This window comes from Phragmites australis, chromosome 9 (genome assembly GCF_958298935.1).
Source record: "Phragmites australis chromosome 9, lpPhrAust1.1, whole genome shotgun sequence".
In the NCBI taxonomy this organism is placed as follows: Eukaryota; Viridiplantae; Streptophyta; class Magnoliopsida; order Poales; family Poaceae; genus Phragmites; species Phragmites australis.
In genome coordinates, this window is record NC_084929.1 from 6,251,846 (window position 1) to 6,271,791 (window position 19,946).

The 19,946-nt window shown below is 44.5% G+C and overlaps 1 protein-coding gene across 1 annotated transcript; it reads right to left on the reverse strand.

The window, feature by feature from the left end:
* Positions 1–14,005: 14,005 nt before the first annotated feature.
* LOC133928549 (acyl transferase 7-like) lies at positions 14,006–16,267 on the reverse strand. The gene is made up of 2 exons (XM_062374945.1): positions 15,378–16,267; positions 14,006–15,282 (listed from the first exon to the last, which is right to left on the reverse strand). The coding sequence occupies exons 1-2, from the start codon at positions 15,825–15,827 to the stop codon at positions 14,431–14,433; spliced, it is 1,302 nt and encodes a 433-aa protein (XP_062230929.1). The 5' UTR covers positions 15,828–16,267; the 3' UTR covers positions 14,006–14,430.
* Positions 16,268–19,946: the final 3,679 nt, after the last annotated feature.

The window sequence follows — 19,946 nt, forward strand, 5'->3', positions numbered from 1 at the left end:
AATAGATAAGTATATGAAAATCATGTCGGTTAAAAGTCCAATCGTGGCACATCTGAACTGCGCAATTCTCCTTTTATATATATCTGTCAGCTGCCACCGCAAAGTATATACACAATTAGGGTTTTATTAATTTCTCTCTGTTGTGTCGTCGTACGTGGTCTACAACATTCCGTTGCGCCTACGTGCACCGATGAATGAGAGAGTAGGTCTCCGAAACCCGTTGCTCTTGGGATCCTGCAACAAGAGAGGGCGAATAAGGTTTTTTGATGCGCTCGTCGCGACTGATTTTGATCTACTTCCTTTTACATCATTGCGATCTACTTCGACTACTTCATCGTCTACTGCTTTGACATCATGGGATATGCATCGCACGTTACCATCGAGTACGTACATTACAATATGTATTAGATACGTTAGCGAAATCCTGGTCGAGTATCAAGTCGAGTTTCTTTGGGGCTAGTCGAAATCATGCTCCAGTATCTAGTCAAGGCTAGTTGGAGCTAGTCAAAACCTAGTCGGTATTGATTACCTATATCCGTCCTAGTTCATGTTATATCAGAAATTGAATTAAATTAAATCTGAAAGTACTATTTTTCTAACAATCCAAAAATCTTATTATCGGCACTTTGATTTAACGATGACTGGTTTTGCCAATGCACTGAGGCCGAACAAGTTTACCAGTGTGCACTTTAAGAGATGGCAAGTAAAAGCCACTCTGTGACTTACGGCTATGAACGGCAATTAGGTTACGTCTGACAGACCTAAAAAAACTCTTTCCTCTTATGAGGAGAAGAAGTTCGACGAAGCCAACACACTCTTTGTAGGATGTGTTTTTAGCGCTCTTACCGATCATCTCTGCGATATGTACATGCATATAAAGGACACAAAGGAGATGTGGGACGCACTAAATGTAAAATTTGGTGCCTCATTTGCATGCAGTGTTACTTACCTGATAAGTTTGTGGCAAGGAACATCATAGTTGTATGCAGTGAGACTTACCCGACAAGTTTGTGGCTAGAGGCATCATAACCAAATTGCCTCCCTCGTGGAGGAATTTTGTCACTACTCTAAAACACAAGAGACAAAAATATCTGTTGAGAGTCTGATCGTGTCTTTTGATGTTAAGGAGAAAGCTCGAGCTAAGGATGTGCATAACAAAAAAGGCGATGGACAGTCTAAAGCAAATGTGGTGCAGCAGTCCTCTAACGGCAAGTTCAAAGAGAAATATAACAAGGCTAAATAAACCATCAATTTAAAGAAAAAGAAGATAAACAAAGATGATAAACCTTATTACGTATGCGGCGAGATTGGCTATTGGTCTAAAGATTGCCAACAACGCAAAGGGAAGAAGGTTAATCAAGGAAAGAAAACCAAATCTGTTAACATGACCATTGGCAACATTGAAGATAGAACTAGTTAGTATGGTAATTTACCTATTGTTCTTTCGGTGAATCAATCTACCAATTAGTGGATTGATATTGGGACTAATGTACATGTTTGTACTGATATTTAATGTTCTCTTCTTATGAGGTCGATCTGGATTTTTCCGCCTAGATGAGGCTAGTGTTTGGTACTCACGGTTATGTCACATAAACTTTTGTTGTATGACTCAGCTTCCTAGCTTGAATTTAATTCTGAATTTTTTCATTATCAAAGATTCTAAGTGCCAAAGTTGTGTGCAATCTAAGTAACCTCGTACGCCACGCAAGGTAGCCGAAGAGAGAAACTTGGCACTATTAGAACTCATACGTATAGACCTATGCGAAATGAATGGTGTGTTGATGAAAGGTGAAAAAAAGATATTTCATGACTTTAATTAATGATTCATTTAGATTTTTTTTTGTTTATTTGTTGAAATCTAAAGATGAGGCTCTAGACTACTTTAAAATCTATAAGGTAGAAGTTGGAAATTAACTGGAAAGAAAAATTAAAAGGCTTAATTCAAATTGTGGTGGAGAGTATGTCTCTAGCGATTTCGACTTATTCTATAAGGAACATAGAATCATTCATGAGAGAACACATCTCTATTCACCCAAATCAAACGTGATAACCGAAAGGAAGAACTGCACCCTGACTGACTTGGTTAATGTTATGCTAGACACTGCTGGTTTATCTAAGGTATAGTGAGGGAGGTCTTGATGACTTCGTGTCATGTTGTAAATAGAGTTCCTACTAAGAATAAGGAGAAAACCCTATATGTAGAATGGGAAGGGAGAAAGCTATCACTTTATTATTTGCGTACTTGGGGATACTTGGCAAAAGTCAATGTACCAAAAACTAAAAAGCACAAGAATAACCTAAAATAGTGGATTTTATCTTTCTAGAATATGCTTATCGTAGTATTTCCTATAGGTTTTTAGTAGTTAAATCTGAGGTACCCAACATGCTTGTCGATACAATTATGGAGTCCAGAGATGCTACTTTCTTTGAGAATATTTTTCCTATAAAGGATATACATGACACTTCTAGTCAAACTTCTGAGATAATTCTTGAAACTACCATACCAATTGAATATTCCAAAACAACCACATGAGCTAGTTCCTGGGGAGGATGATAGTGAAGCTCCAAGAAGGAGTAAGAGACAAACGACAATAAAATTCTTTAGTGATGATTTCACTATGTATCTTGTGAATGATACTTCCAAGTCTATTTCAAAAGAATATATATCTCCATATGCAAACTACTAGAAGAAAACAGTTCGTAGAGAGATGGATTTCATTCTCGCCAACAGGACTTGGGAAGTCATAGATAGACCTTATGGTTGTAACCTCGTGGGTTGCAAGTGGTTGTACAAAAAGAAGCTTAGGCTTGATAGTACTATCAAAAAGTACAAGGCCCAGCTTGTGTCCAAGAGTTGTACCTAAAAAGAAGATGAATATTTATTTTATACTTATTCACTTGTCGCTAGACTGACCACGATAAAAGTATTACTTTCCTTGGCTGCCTCACATGATCTTCTTGTTCATCAAATGGACGTTAAAAGAGATTTTCTTAATAGAGAGTTAGATGACGAAATCAATATGGATCAGCCTGATGGGTTTGTATTATAGGGTCAGGAGGATAAGGTATGTAAGTTACTAAAATATTTGTATGGTCTCAAACAAGCTCTTAAGCAATGGCATTGGAAGTTTGATAGAACTTTAATATCTGTGGGTTTTGCAGTTAATAAAGCTGATAGATGTGTGTATTATTGCCATGGTGGGGGTGAGGGAGTTATTTTGTGCTTGTATGTTGATGACATACTGATTTTTGGGACAAATCTTGATGTGATTAATGAGATTAAGTCTTTTTTGTCTCAAAATTTTGATATGAAAGATCTAAGAGAGGATGATGTCATCTTAAACATCAAGTTGATGATCTTGAGCCGCTTTGGCTACATGGACAGCAAGATCGCTCCAACACCTTATGATCCTGGCTTAATACTTCGAAAGAATAAAAGGATTGCTAGGGATCAACTGAGATACTAATCGGATCACTCATGTACCTAGCTAGTGCTACAAAGTGATATCTCATTTGCTATGAGCAAATTAAGTCGGTTTACTTCTAACTCATGTGATGATCATTGGCATGCACTTGAGCGAGTCATGAGCTACTTGCTAGGTACTATAAATTATGGACTTCACTATACTGGGTACCCATCAGTACTTGAGGGTTATAGTGATTCAAATTGGATATCCGATATTGATGAGATCAAGGCCACAAGTGGATATGTATTAATTCTTGGCGGTGCTACTGTTTCATGGAGGTCTTGCAAATATACCATATTGACAAGGTCAACCATAGAATCAAAACTCACAGTGTTAGACACACTACTATTGAGGTAGAATAGCTACGTGAATTCTTGATGGATTTGCCAGTGGTTCAAAAACCGATATCGGCTATCCTTATGAACTGTGATAATCAAACAATTATTGTCAAAGTTAACGGTTCTAAGGACAACATGAAATCCTCAAGACCTGCAAAGAGAAGATTGAAATCTATCATAAAACTGTGAAACTCCATAGTGATAGCATTGGATTATATCCAAACGGTTAAAAACCTAGCAAATCAATTTACAAATGGATTATCACGGAATGTGATAGATAATGCATCGAATGAGATGGGTATGAGATTCATGTGAGTTATATCATAGTGGCAACCTAACTTATGTAATCGGAGATCCCGTGAATTAGAACCTGGGAAGAACATGCTATTGATTAACTGAAGGGGAGTACTACATAATCCACTCGAGTGAAGATGCAACACCCTCAAAATCTGTAAGGCAGGTTGGCTATTGTCTTAATGTGTTCTGTTGACTTTAATTAGTGAAGATGCTATCGTACAGAGCATTCTTGAAAGAACTCACACCTACATGAATCTGATTATTGGTCGCAGTCTATTAGACTTGGGTGATCTCTAATAAACTCATGAAGAGACCATGGAGTATGACTTATATGCTCTACCCGAGGGGTAGCCTACTGGCAGCCAAGTATCAGTTATAGCTTAAGTGAAACTTGTTTGTACGAAACTTGCAATTCAAGGTTTAGTCCATTATCCAATTTATGAATGAGTGTAACTTAATGTTCTAAGTGAATGTTCAACTCTAACAGGTCTCCATCGAAACACTAGAATATTAAACAGAATTGAGAAAAAGGCAAATCTCCATAGGACTTTGATATATGGTGGGGATTGTTAGAATATATAGGCTTGTCCCATTATATTTGTGTAATTCCAAAATAAATCTCAAAGGCTCAACCATGTGGAGAGAGAGTGTGTATCTTTTAGTCCCACCTTAGTAGTGGAGGTGGAGGAATACCAACTTTAAAGGGTTTCTCTACTTCACCTACTTAGCATGTGTGGATGAGAGGACTAGGAGAATACATACACGTGCTCGCTTGCCTCGCTGGCCCAGGCTATGGCCGAGGCAAAGGGTGTGTGACACCTGTATGAATGATCCACCGAAATTGGGTCCAGTTGCTTGCGCAGGTGCGGCTTCCTTTTGTAGTTTTATTCTTTTTGATATGTGGGAAAACATATAAGTATATGAAAATTGTGTCAGTTAAGAGTCCGATCATGGCGTATCTCAACCGCGCGATTCTCTCTCTCTATATCTACCAGCTACTGCCACAAAGCATATACACAATTAGGGTTTTGTCAATTTCTCTCTATTGTGTCATCGCAAGTATTCTAATCTATCTTGCCATGCTAGCGTGCATCAATGAATGGGATAGCAGGTCTCTGAAAACCATCGCTCTTGGGATCATGCACTAGGAGAAGGCGAATAAGGTTTTTGGAAGCGCTCATCGCGACTGTTGGAACTATTTCCAGCTACAGTGCCAAAGAGGTTCATTCCAGGCAAAGATAGAGAGTGGAGGTGGGAGGAATCTCCCTACCCATGACCCTTGGGTCATTTATATAGGTGTGGGGGAGAGGTGAAATTTCCTCTCCAACCCTTGGTGGGGTACAAATATTACAAGGTGACCCTTGGATCATTACATGGGCTGCCTTTCTACATGGGCCTCTTTGTAGGCCTGGGCCTTTCCCCAACAGTAGCCCCTTAGCTGTAAGCTCCAATGGGATAGAGGGGCGAACAGCTATGACTAGGAAAGGACCCAGATTTATTGCCGACATGTACGCCTCGCTAAAAGCTCCATCCCAAAAACCCACTGGGAAAAAAGGGCATGGAGAAAAGAGCGTGTACATGGCACTAGTTTTTCTTTACATGATTGCTAGAGCTAGATACATTCTTATAACTATGCTTCATCTCGCTCGACGAAGGGGGTCTTCGGCGGAGGTAGACCTTCCTCCGTAGCCGAAGTCGAAAGCACATCCTCGTCCTTGACGAAGGAGGTCTCGGTGAGGGCTGTTGCTGAGGCTTCGGTAGGTGTGACTTCATCGTAGCCGATGAAGCCGAGGTCAAAGGCTACTGCCGTGGCTTGGAGGTCGAAGGCTGCTGCACTGGCTTGCCGAAGTCAACAATGTTCACGCGTCTTTGTTCGCATGCGCTGGCCAAACTCTTCGGACCCAGGACGGGATTATAACCCGGGTATCCCCGTATCCCTTCTTGACCGGTGTTCGTGAGTGGTGAAGGATGCCACATGGTTGGCATATTCGAAGTTGGCGTAGTTATAGTCGACGAAGGCAAAGTCGGCCGACCGAATCCCCTCTGGTCGATGAAGGCGAAGTCGACGCAGTCGAATCCCCTCTGGTCGACGAAGGCAAACACTGTCACGGTCGAAGCAAAGTAGTCGTTGTCAAAGCCCTTCTGGTCCATGTAGTCGTAGTCGACGGAGGCAAAGCCGTCACAGCCAAAGCAAAGTAGTTGCGGCCGAAGCCCCTCTGGTCAATGTAGTTGTAGTCAACAGAGGCAAAGCCATCACGGCTGAAGTAAAGTAGTCACGGTCGAAGCCCCTCTGGTCGATGTAGTCAAAGTCGATGAAGGCGAAGGTGACAATGGCCATCTCCAGGTCTATGCCGAAGCTGAAGGCAAGGAACGACTCCCTCTGAATCGATGCTGATGTCGAAGGTGACGATGACTCCTTCCTGAGTCGATGTCGAAGGTGAAGATGACGATGACTCCATCTGGAGTCTCATCGACGTAGTAGAAGCTGAAGGAGATGACGACCCCATCTTGGTCGACATCGAAGGCAAAGGCGACAATGACCATCTTCGGGGCGATGCCGAAGCTAAAGACGAAGAGTGACTCTGAGTCGATGCTGATGTCGAAGGTGACAATGACTCCTTCCTGAGTCGATGTTGAAGGTGAAGATGATGATGACTCCATCTAGAGTCTCATCAACGTAGTCGAAGCCGAAGGGGATGACGTCCCCATCTCGGTCGATGTCGAAGGTGAAGGCGACAACGACCATCTTTGGGTCGATGCCGAAGCTAAAGGTGAAGAGCGACTCTGAGTCGATGCTGATGCCGAACCTGCCAACGTAGCTGAAGGAGTAGCCATTGTCGACAAAGTTGGTCGGTAGTGGACCGTATACGAAGTGACCTTTGGCTCCACGAGCGCAAAGGGACGTGTCTTCAAGACTGTCTGAGGTCCGAGTGAAGCGCTGCTTTTACTTGAAGCTGAGCGGCACCTCGGTCCTCTTTGATGGGCCATTGTCTGCCTTTTAAGTCGATTGGTGCGCTGTCTTTACCTAAGGACCAATGACATTCGACTTCCTGTCCTGTAGGACCATAGGTGCTTCGTATTTTTTTTTGGAGATGAAAAATACATTATAATCGATGTATGTCAGGTGTGTGCACATGAAGAATAAATACTTAAATGCACTGATGTAATCCGAAGGTCTCTTTTGCTTCGGTGCGGGGGCAGGCACTCTTAGCCCCGTCTTTTGTTTTTAAGTCGAGAGGTGCGCTGCCTTTGTTCTAAGGTCAAGAAGCACTTCGACTCTTTGTTCCCGAAGGTCTCTTTTGCCTTCGGTGCGGGGACATACACTCTTAGCCCCCGTCTTTTGTTTCTAAGTCGAGGTGTGCTGCCTCTGTTCTAAGGTCAAGCAACACTTCGGCTTTTTGTTCCCGAAGGTCTCTTTGGCCTTCGGTGCGGGGGCAGACACTCTTAGCCCCCGTCATTTGTTTCTAAGTCGAGGTGCACTGCCTTTGTTCTAAGGTCAAGCAGCACTTCGACTTTTTGTTCCTGAATGTCTCTTTTGCCTTCAGTGCGGGGGCAGGCACTCTTAGGCCCATCTTTTATACATGTTAAATAAATGCACGAAAAGTACAATCGAAGAGTAAATGCTTCGGTATAATGATAAATGTACCAATGAAGGATAAAACCTTTGGTACATGAGGGATAAGCCCCATCCTATGAAAATTTAAAATTCATGTATATGAGCAATAAGAGCTCTCATGCGAAGGTTAAAACCTGTGTATGAGGAATGAATATTCTCTCGAGGGAAGGGTAAGATCCTGCATATGCGAAAAACAAATGCTTTGACATACAGAGGAAAGGTGAATGATGAATAGAATGGATAATCCCCCGTGCAAAGGGTGAGATTCCTGCATATGTGAAAAACAAATGCTTCGATGCATTTATGTATTAAATAGACATAAGTTAATGCTTCATCCTTTATGTGAAGAATAGATACTTCGTGCGGTAATGCAACGGACGTATGTGAAAATTAAGCACTTCGGCATGCATTCGTTTAAAAGCACACTCTGATGAGTCATGACAAAATGCACAAGCATAATGCGATCAACATGTAATCAATGAACATGTGCTAAGCTTCGGGTGCACTTGAAGATTAACACTTTGGCAAATAAGCGACGGGTGAATGCTTTGATGCGATTGATCCTACACAAAATAGAACACTTCACTTTTCATACGAAGGGTAAATCGCTCAAACTCGTAAGCAAGAACGAAGTCAAATACTTCGGCATACGGATGCATCACATATATAGAAATGAGACGCTTCAGAACTCAAGCGATATCATTCATGCGAAGAGTATAACGGCATATATATCACGGAGAACAACACTTCGGCATGAGCCAATTATAATCACAAGAGAAAGACCTTCGGCATATGGGCGAAGGATAAAGTAAGGCGCATTTGTAATAAAAATGCATATATGATTGAAGGCGTAGGATAATTGCCTTGAACGAAGGGTAGAAACCCCTAGCCGAAGGGTAAAAACATGCATTCAAGACACAAAGTCCTTCAAGCAAAGGGTTAATATGTGACAGTGAAAAAACTTTCACAAAGAGGGATAAAATCTGCATGTTAGCAAGAAAGAGATTTGGTGTGAACGAAAAATGAGCGCGCAACGATAGCCTCTTTGGCAACAAGTGAAGAATGAAATCGCACGGTGCATATAAGAGCGATTAAGATTACTGCAAGTGCTTCGGCATACAAGAGTGAATCATTGCATGTGAAGGGTTGAAACCTGCAAGGGGTTAGAGCTTGCATGTGGTTCGAAGGGTAAAAGCAAACTCTTCGATGTATTTGTTGCCCTACACGAAGGGTAAGAACCTGTACTTGAGGAACAAGATCCTTCAAGGGAAGAGTTAGACAAATGAATGTAATAAGATAGTCCCTTGGACGAAGGGTTAAAAACCATGAATAATTGAGATAAGAGGGATAAATCTTGCAAAAAGGAGACACCTTCAACTCACGAATGAAGGGTGAGTAGTTCGGAGCATAAACAATGCAAATGAGCGCAAACATGCGAAAAAATTCAATTTTTGGTGCATATACTATACGAGTGCATGAAGAGAAAATGCTCTGAGCATTTGAAATATATTATCTTAATCAAAGAGCAAAAACCTGGAATTTGAGGAGTAAACCTACAAGCGAGGAATGAAATCCCTCGAGCGAAGGATTAACATACATATTCAAAAGAATAAATGCTTTGGCACGCGTGCAACACGAGAACATGTGATGCGAGTATGCAAAGAGTAAACATCTCAGCATGTAAGAATGACCTATATCATGCGAAGCATAAATACCTGCATGGGAGGGAGAAACAGCACTCAAGCGGAGCATAAAAGCCTGCATATACTTGCGAAGGGTAAAAACAAATACTATGGTGCATATGTAATGCAAGGGCGGTTAAGGTAGTCTTCACCATATATGCAAACCAATTTGATGCATTCATGTAGCTCGTTGGCTAGCGAAGCTAAGGCGACTCCGGTGCACTTATGTTATGCACGCATGTGAAAAGTAAATGCTTCGGCATGTTTATATTATGCGCGCGTATGACATGTGAAATAACCACGTATGTTAATGCAAATCAGTAATAGTAAATCCCATAAGGCGCGTAATATTTTTGCAGCGAACATTACTCACCTGGCCATTCAGTTGCTGGGGCCAGGCGAAGTCCCATCGTGTGAGGAAAAGACACGGCCCCCCGCGCGAAGGCCCGCGACGTGAGGTGAAGACACAGCCCAACGCGCGAAGGGATGCAGAGACCATTGCTTGCGCGTGTGCAGGTGCAGGCTCGAAGGTCGTCACAGGTCGACAGGCGAAGGCTTATCGCGCAATAGGAAGACACGAAGCCTGGCACGCAAAGTTGGAGGCGCGGTGAAGGGTGGCGTACAAAGAGATACACGAAGGGGCGGTCGGGGAGGCCCGATGCAAGTCTGAGATGAAGATGCGGCCAGCCGCATGAAGGCTTGTGGTGAAAGACTCACGCGCGAAGTTCTCGTACACGCATGCGAAGGCGTAGTAGTTTGACCGGTTCATGTTGATGTAGGATTATTCGGCGAAGTACTCGTACATGCGTGCGAAATTGAAGTGCCGCTCATTTTGACCGGTTCATAGAGTCTCACGGCTTCGGCCGTTCAGAGCTTTGTGTCGTATGCGGCCCACGAAGCTTGCCAGAGATTTAGCCCGAAGGATCGTTCCTTGCTCTGCGCTCGGCCTCGCACGTGAGCAGGTGTGTTAAGCTTGTGGCTCTGCTTGCCCAGCCGCTTCAACCTAGTGGTTCCCCTGCTTTTACAAAAAAATACGGTACGTGGAAGGATATATAGTTGGTTCGAGGCCTATGCGCGTTAATGCTCCCAAAGGCCCCTGTGTGAAGGGTTAGCTCTTGAGCAAAGGCCCAAGCTGCTGACTCTGAAGCCCAGGAGTGAAGGGTTAGCCCTTGTGCGAAGGCCCAAGCTGCCGTGCAGAGCCATTCACCCTCCGGAAGCTCACGAGTGGTGACGAGGCCTTCCAGTCCGAATACCCATGCTCTTGGGCAAAGGCTACATGTCTAAAGGCCTATGCGTGGAGGCGAAGCCCGGCAAAGTTCCAAGCGTGGGGCGAAGGCCATGTGTCTGAAGGCCCCATGTGCGAAGCCCGGCAAAGGCTCACGCGCGAAGACGAGGCCCGAGGAAGGTCCACGCAAGGGCAATGCCCTTTGTCTGCAGGCCTACAAGCGCAGTGCCCGGCAAAGGCTCACTTGCTCTCTTTGGAACCGGATCCCCACGGACGGCACCAACTGTTGGAACTATTTTCAGCTACAGGGCCAAAGAGGTTCATTCCATGCAAAGAGAGAGAGAGTGGAGGTGGGAGGAATCTCCCTACCCATGACCCCTTGGTTTGTTTATATAGGTGTATGGGAGAGGTGAAATTTCCTCTCCAACCCTTGGTGGGGTATAAATATTACAAGGTGGTCCTTAGGTCTTTACATGGGCTGCCTTTTTTACGTGGGCCTCTTTGTAGGCATGGGCCTTTCCCCCAACAACGATTGCTCGTCATTTGCTTACTCTATATCATCGTGATCTATTTCGACTACTTCATCATCTTCTTCGTTGTTTACTACTTCGACATCACGGGGTATACATCTTATGTTGTCATCAGGTACGTACGTTACAATTTGTATTAGATACCTAATCGAAATCCTGTTCGAGTATCTAATCAAGCCTCTTTGGGGCTAATCGAAATCATACTCGAGTATCTAGTCGAGGCTCGTTGGAGCTAGTTGAGCCTCACTCGAGTGATAGTCGAATCTAGTTGAGCCTTATGGAGCTAGCCAATATTAATTATATGTATCTATTCTTTTTCATGTTATATTAAGAATCAAATTAAGTTAAATTTGAAAGTGCTATTTTATGCCATAGAGATGACCCCATTCTGATCCAATGGTCCCCAATTTAGACCTACAGTTTCCATCTTAACAACATATGTTCTCATTTTATACACTAGCTTGTTTCGCACCTCGTCAGCCTGAATAAACTGTGAACCTGGGTGGTTTATTTGGCCGTGCTCATGTCATCGTGTAGAGGGCAGGCCAGGATTTTATTATATTTGTAATAAACTTCTTTTTTCTAAAAATAATGAACCTAGGTGGTTACTGACTAATGTTGTCTCAAAGAGAGAAAAATTGTTCTGAACAGAACGGAAAAAAAAACGCACTGGCCGGCCGACACTTTTCTCTCCCTAGACTTGCGTTTCTTCAGTGCAAGCAAGCAGCCATAAAATGAGATTAGCAGGGCGACACCGATCAGCAGTTCCCATCGAAATCGCGTGACTCGATCGGCACTGGCGAGAAGTGTCGTTCTGGTACTTTGGTCGTTGGCATTGCGCAATCACCCCCAACATTCCCCTCCAGTCCCTTTCCAAGCAAACCCGCCTGCCATCTTCGTCAGATGTAACACATTTTTTTATCAGTTAACGACAAACTAAAATTATTCTCAGATAGAGTTTTTCATCATCTGACTTTGTGTCAAAAAGTTATAAATTTTTTAATATAAGCTATAATCGACAACTGCTACAATTTTATTATAATTATTTGGGTATTTAAATGATCTCAAATTAAAAAAAAATCAACTACAAAGTTGTAGATCACATAAAGAGCTATAATTTTCATATAAAGTTTTTCACCATCCGACTTCGTGTGAAAAAGTTATAAATTTTTTAAAATAAATTGTGACAGTAACCATCATTAGTGACGGTTCGTAACTAGAACCAGCATTAATTTTGATTATTAGCGTGACTAAAACCGACAGTGATACTAATTATCAGTGCCGGTTCATGGTTAGAATCGATATGATTCTTATCTCCTCAGTTATTATTTACATGTAAAAATTTAATAACCGGTATCAGACTGATACGTCTTCCGTACCGATTACTATTATACTTATAACAATGGGTTCGGTACCGGTTAACGTGTTGTCAAGGTTACATCTCCCGTAAACACGTGTTGTCAAGGTTACATCTCCCGTAGAAATCATGTTTAACAACCTGTAAAGTACAACTAGGCACGTCACATTTGATGCGTCAAACTTCTTTAAAAATTATTCGGAATTGTTATTTTTTCTCTCTATTTTTTTAATCATGGGCACTAGCTGGACCCTGAACAAAAGTACGGCAACTGGTCGCTCCAATTTTGTCGGTAGTGGCAGGAAAATTGCGTAGCCCTCTAGTCCACACTTGCCAAGTTTGATTTGGATTTTGGGCTAAGTAACAGAACGTCGTGAACACGCCATTATCTTGAAAAATAAAATATAATTGCACTAAAAAAACTCTGACCAACTGAGCTACATTCAGCTCGAAATCCTACTCTTATTTCATACTAGTGTTCCCAGCGAATCCTTGGTAGTGCACAATTCTTTTCAGTCCGCTTCGGTGGTACCAATAATTGGGTTGGATTGAAGGCAAGGATTCCTTAAGAAGAAGAAAAGCAGAAGGAAAAGAAGAGAGAGTGGAATCGACATCGACGTCAGTACAATGAAACGTCCCTTAAATGGGATAAGCGGGCCGTACATCTTTTTTTCCCTGTGGTGACGCACTGCTTGCTACCATTTCATCTTTCACAGAACATGCTACAGTGAAATTGGATTGATCGATGGATATAGTTCATTCTATAATCTATTTTATATTTTTATTTAGAGTCAGAGTTAGATATAAATAGTGACAGATAATTATTTCTTCATACTGTTTTATATCTTATATTTTTTTAAGTTAAAATCGGAATGAATAGTACTGTAAACTTTCGATTAATCGGATAGATAGAATTTTTTCACATCATTTGTATCCTCACACAATATATTAAATAGTATAAGGGTGCAATCAAAGTGAGCACAGATAGTGATTGTTGAAACGTGAAAATAAGAACACTCAGTATTATCTGTCTACGAATATATGATAATTACTTATATATTATTATGTTTTTAAGTGAAATCGTAATATATTTTTTCGTAACACCTAACATTCAGATACTTTAATCGGATACCAATCATTCTATATCATATCTCATATTTTTTTCTCAAATTATTAAATAGTTAGATATGGATACCAATCATCCCATATTTATTTCACATTCCTTTGAACACATAGGCAGATGAAAAATATCAATCCTATTTTCACCCCTACCTGCTACTACTTAGTTACTGGTTTCTTACATTGCACACAATGGCACAACTGATTACCTACCTACACGGAGAAAGACATAAATCTACGTATATAATTTTAATACTTTGAAACTTAATATTTTGAAAATTATTGATGATCAAAATTTTAAAAGTTTAATGAACCATGTTCAAATCATAAATCATGTATTTGTGATCTTTGTATCCATTGTCGGCTCATATATATTTAACAAAAGAAAAAAATGGATATAATGCATTACTCTAGTTAACATCATCTGAAGTTACAATGAGGCTTAGGGGTTTGGTGGCTTCCCACCAAGTCCAGCTTAGATACTTCAATCAAAACCCCCTACAGAACAGGAAAAAAAAGGGCCATGTGATGTGTACACACAGTTGCACCCAACAAACATCAAGAACGAATCCAATACCAATGCCACTACTGCCAAGTGCCATCTAGCAAGCTGTCTACCTGTCCCCCATACATGATCTGGCTCTATGTACTTTTACCTTTCTTTTCCTCATCTTATCTTTATTTTTTTTCTTATTTTATTGTTGCTGTTGCTCACTTGCTCGTGCTGTAATTACCCGCTGCTAATTACCGCAGTAAAAAAAAAGAACCCATGAACAAATGGAGGAGGTGGAGGCGGGGGCTAGTTCATGTCCACCATGGCGTCGTGGAAGGCGGTGACGCGGTCGGGCGTCACGCACTGCGTGATGAGCCGTGCCCCTGGCTTGTGGACCCAGGGCTTGACGAGGATGCACGTGGCGATGTAGTCCAGGTTCGTCAGCGGCACCACGTGGGCGGGCGGGCCCCACCCGTAGTCCACCTCGGCGAAGCCCAGCCGCGTCCAGTCCGACACCAGCAGCGTCCGGTAGTCGGAGGTGATCTGGTACGGATCCGCCTCGGCCTCGCCGGCGGCCCACCGCGCGAACTCCGACGGGAGCCGCTTCTTCCCTTCCCTGATGATCTTGACCACGTCGGTGATGGATGCGGAGGCCACCTTCCCCGCCGTGGAGGACACGCGCATGATGTAGTAGCAGTTGCCGTAGAAACCGGCCCCGCCGCGGGGGAGGCGGCCGTGGAGGAGGGGCCGCGCGTTCATGGCGAAGCAGAGGTGGACGGGGGTGTCCGCCGGGTCGAAGGCCGCCGCGCGGGTGCGGCTCTGCCAAGCCTTGGCGATGAGCACCTCGAACGCCGAGCACCGGCCCCCGCCCGTCGCCGCCGCGAACTGCGCCTTGAAATGGTCGATGTAGTCCGCGGAGATGTCGATGGCGAGGTACTCGAGCCGCTTCGCGCCGGTTGGCTCGGGGAGGCTGCCGACGAGCGCGCCGGCGGGGTCAGGGATCGCGTCGCGGCCCCAGGACGGCGCGACGGAGATTTGATCCGCTCCGCGCGCCAGCTCCCCCACAGCGCCCATGAACTGCGCCGCCCCCGGCCCGTCCGCCACCGCGTGGCTGAACCGGAATCCCACCACGAAGCCGCCGCACCCGAACGTCGTCACCTGCGCGCGTCACATCCAGCACCGATCTGAGCTCAAATCCACCCCCAAACAAATCAGTCCCGCGCAATGCGGTTCGAATCGAGGAATTAACATACCTGTACGAGCAGGATGAGCTTGTTCTCTTCGTCGCGGCTGGGCCGGGGCAGCGGGTGCGGGAGCAACTCGTCCTTGGGAATCTGGAGCGGGTACTCGAGATAGTCCACGTCCTCGAGCCGGCACCGGACAGCGGCCTCGATGAACCAGACGCCCTCGTTGCAGCAGTCGACGTGCAGCCCCCCGGCGTCCTCGGACGCGGCGAGGCGCCCGGCGAGCGGGTAGTAGTCCACAAGCGCCCGCGCGAGGGCGCGCTCGATGGTGTCGGCCGGACTGCTGGCCCCGTCCCGCGCCGGGTCGGGCTTGAAGACGTGCACCGACTCGATGAGCGCCATCTGGGTCGGGTACCGGTCGAGCCACGACAGGCGGAGCGGGCCACTCGGCGTGGGCCCCGCCGGGGGGACTAGCCGTTGCCCCAGCCGCTCCACCGACTTCGCCGCCGCCACCTCCATGGCTCAACGGAGGGGACTCTCTCTTCCTCCCCCTTGGATTTGGTTCGGTGGTGGTGGTGGGTGGGGCTTGCGCTGTCGAAGTGGGTGCTTGGAGTTAAGTGCGTGAGGGAGGTGGGGGTTTATATAGATGGGTGTGCTACAGCTGAGGAGTGGATGAGCAGAGCAGAGCAGGCGGCGCCGGACGGAGGGGGAGGGCTGGCGCACGGTGGCGGACGGGACAGGCAGAGGCGGCAGCAGCGGCGGCGGCGGCGCATGATGGATGATCAACGGTTAGTAGTAGGGGATGATGGGGTGCCCGTGACGAGGACGTGAGTCACATGCATGGACCCGGTCCATCAGTCCACGGCCATGGCCCCCGCTGAGCTGGGCGTTGCAACTGGCAAGCACAGGAATCTCAGTCAACCAAGAGCGCCTCTCGTCGCGAACGAGCGCTTGCTCGTACGCTCCCGTAGTGTGGAGGGGGCGTGCTCGTATAGTGAAGGTTCAGGATTTTCCAATATATTTTAGCTTGTGGTTAGGAAGTACGTGTGAGTCGTGTATGTTTTGATTGTACTCAAAAACAGAGTACCTCTCATCTGATTCTTCTTGTAATTTTTCTGCTAATTGTATAGAAGAAACGAGATCTTCCGTTGCAAGGTCCATTTGGTCTGTGCATAATTTTATCTTCACATCTCATAATAATCATGCATCTAAAAACAAGAGAGATCGATTAGGCGATGAAGAGGGTTAGTGAGGTTAGGGATGGGGTTGATTTGGAGCTCCTTCATCATTGGACGTAGAAGAGGTTCTGAGAAAGGAGGTTGGCCCACGGAAGTATCACCGGTGGATTCGGCGATGGGAACATCGTTAGAGACGAGTGGAGGAGGATGAAAGATCAGAGTTATAGGGAGGTTGAAGATGGCTGAAAAAAGTCAAAAAAACATGTGATTGAAATAATACAACTGTCTTTTACCTTACCGTAAATTTGGCTATCCAAAATTTTAGGACGTATTTGGTTACCTACATTCATTATATTTGAGCAAAGATTAACGTTACATTCTCCAAGGTGTTTTTTTCTCCTCTCATTTTTTTCAGCAAACCCTGGTTGCTAAACCAGTACGGCAGCCACGACGACGTGTTGTTTAAAATTGGTTTTTACTAGTATACTCTGTTTGACGCCAAAGAAGTGGCCACGATTTAAAAACCAGCGTGAAATTCGAATTCCCTGCCGTCCAATCTGAAACCGGAACCAGCACGGGCCCTGACCTAGCTGCCCCCCATGGAGAACGGCGAGAGCGACGCTGCAGTCACGCTGTTTCCTCTGGTGGGTCCACGAGAATAGATGTGCCAGGACGGCAGGGGATGCGAGCGGCAGGCATAGCCCAGCTGGCTGCGCGTTCGTTCGACCAGGCGGCCATCTGCGAAATTTCCAGGTTTAAATTCACGCCAGAGAAGTTAGTTGAAAAAATTATAAAATATGTAAGAAAAATTAACGGATTAATAAATATTTGTGGGATTAATAGATGACTGAGATAAATCATGCATCAACAAGTTTAAGTGAACATGCATTTCCTTCGCCACGAGAGGCACATAGGAGGGTAACGAAGAATATACGTCTGTGGTGTGCATGTTCGATCGGCATCAATTTGCAGCCAGGTGCGTGCCGGTGTCGGTGCGAGCTTAAGAGTTTAAAAAAAAATAGAAAAGGAAAGCACAACTGCACGTACCTATGTTAGGTTGCACGCACATGCCTTCCTACATGTATGGATGACAATGGATACCTATTATCCACTATCCGTCAAGTAATTACTCTATTAGAGATCAGGTATGAGATATTTTTCTTACCCATGGGCAAAACCTTACCTATCAGGTGGAGTGGTTCGGGTGCGTTCTCGTAATACCTAAATTTATTTACCCATGATCCCGTCCACCTTGCAGTATGTTGCAGATCCGACCCATGTAACCCAAACGGCTCACACAAATGAAACCTTAGTCAACCCAACCTAAGCCCTCGCCGCTGCTTAGCCGCTCGCCCTGGTCTCCCAATCTCCACTCTCCCACTCTCATTCCCCTCTAGCCTCTAGGCGTCTGGCCATCATCCGTCCCCCGGTCGTCGTTCCTCTCACTTCTATCGCTGCCGCTAGATCCTAGCTGCCGCCACTGCCTTATCTTCTCGGATCTGGCCGCCACACTGAGCTCTGAGCAACTACGAGCTAGGGACTAGGGTTACCCCATGGTGGCACTCTCTGACACCACCGACAATGACGGCTGGTGATGATCCTTCTTTCCGACGATGACGGCTGGTGATGATCCTTCTTTTGGTCATTCCTTATTTCTTGTACTTGTTAACCCTTGTTGCGGCTAGCCATCTACCGACCCCCACATCCAACGGACCCATCCATTCTCGAAGAGACGCCACTGCCACTAATCGGCCACTGTCAGATCCGAAGGACAAGGACAAGGACAAGGACGTCGGTAAAGTAGACCCATCGGCTACTCCTTCGACCCTTCTACTACCGCCTCCTCCCATTGAAGCCAATGCCGTCATCGTCACCACTGATCCAGAGCAGTGCTTGACAAGCCTAAGCCGGCTGCTTCTCTGATTCTTCTGCTACCGTTGCCACCCATCCAAGCCCTAACTATCGCCCTAAGTGACGCCTCATCAAGTGTACCACAGGCAAGAACTGCCAGCCTCCCAAATCTCTAAATTCAGGCGTTCCCGTCGGCCGCAACATCTTGCTCCTGCAGCCTTGGGGTAAGAAAAAAAATCCTGATGACGTATTTGTGTATGTAATATGTGTCAGTGTTTGAGTAATTTACATCATGCATGTTTGGCTGGTGGCCATTTAATTTTGGCAAACTTGTGTGTAGTAAACTTTGATTGACATGTTTCCTGTTTGTCCTGGTCAAGCATAAATCAAGATGAGTCAGCTTGCTGTATCACTTGTTGATTTTGTCTTGTGTTTATTTTCTCAATTCAGCATTTTCAGCTTCCTGTATAACTTTGTTGACAAGGACAATTGATCTCAGATGTATGTGTATATGTGCAATAAGCCAATAAGCAATACCATCTGTGCATATGTATATGTGTATGCCCTGCATATGTATGTGTATGCCCTGCAACATAAAAGCATAATGCAATGACCTGCAACAGTTGAATGAATTATTTTGGTACAGACTCATTATACATCACGTGACTGTTTATATTTGTAACATTCATTTCTTTTTTTGCCACATAGTTAACTTGTTTGTCTTGCCATTAACTTGTTTGTGGCCTCATGTTGTCGTGCAGGAACTTGCACTTTGAGCCTGCCCAGGATGTGGGATTTTGGTCTCATGGATTTTAAATAGAGTTTAAGTATACAACAATATAAGTGCAATGCCTTTTGTGCAATTGCAAGGAATTATTTATGCATCTCCTTAGTTGTAATAACTAAGTATGTGATAAGCTTATGCTCCCTCCGATCATAAATATTTATCGTTTTTTTATTTTTCACGGTCTTTAACGTGCAACTTTGACCATTATTTTCTATTAGAATATAGTTATAATATATAATAAAAATATAATATTATGAAAATATGTTTCAAAATAAATCTACACGTGTCACTACCACAGAATTAGTCATAAGTGCCACCTCATCAGTGCTGATTGAACAGTAACCGTGACTGAAAATGCATCAGTACCGGTTATTAACCTCCCACGCCCGAACCATGGTAGAATCATTAAGAACCGGCATTGATAGTCGGGTATCAGTGCTGGTCCGAGCCATGAACCGCCACTGATGCGGATAGACCCAAAATTTCTCTTGAATGGTGTTTTGGCTCAACTCGCATCCGTTCGACTCTGACCGCTCTACTCCTTTATCTCTTCATCTCCTCCCTCCCTCTCTCTCCACCTTTTCTCTTCCTCTCTCTCCCTCACTCCTGCCTCCAAGATGCTGCTCCTCTGCCTCCGAAGAGCAGTAGCCCACTCGTCGCTCTGCGCCTGTAACACCCTGAGTTTTAGCATGTTAGAAAATAGCAAAATTCACTTCAAATTAAAACTTTTTCTAATTATTTAACCAGTATAAAATCAAAGAAATATATATTTGAAGTATGTGCGAATTCAAATATATTATTTTGACTAAGTATTCCAAATAT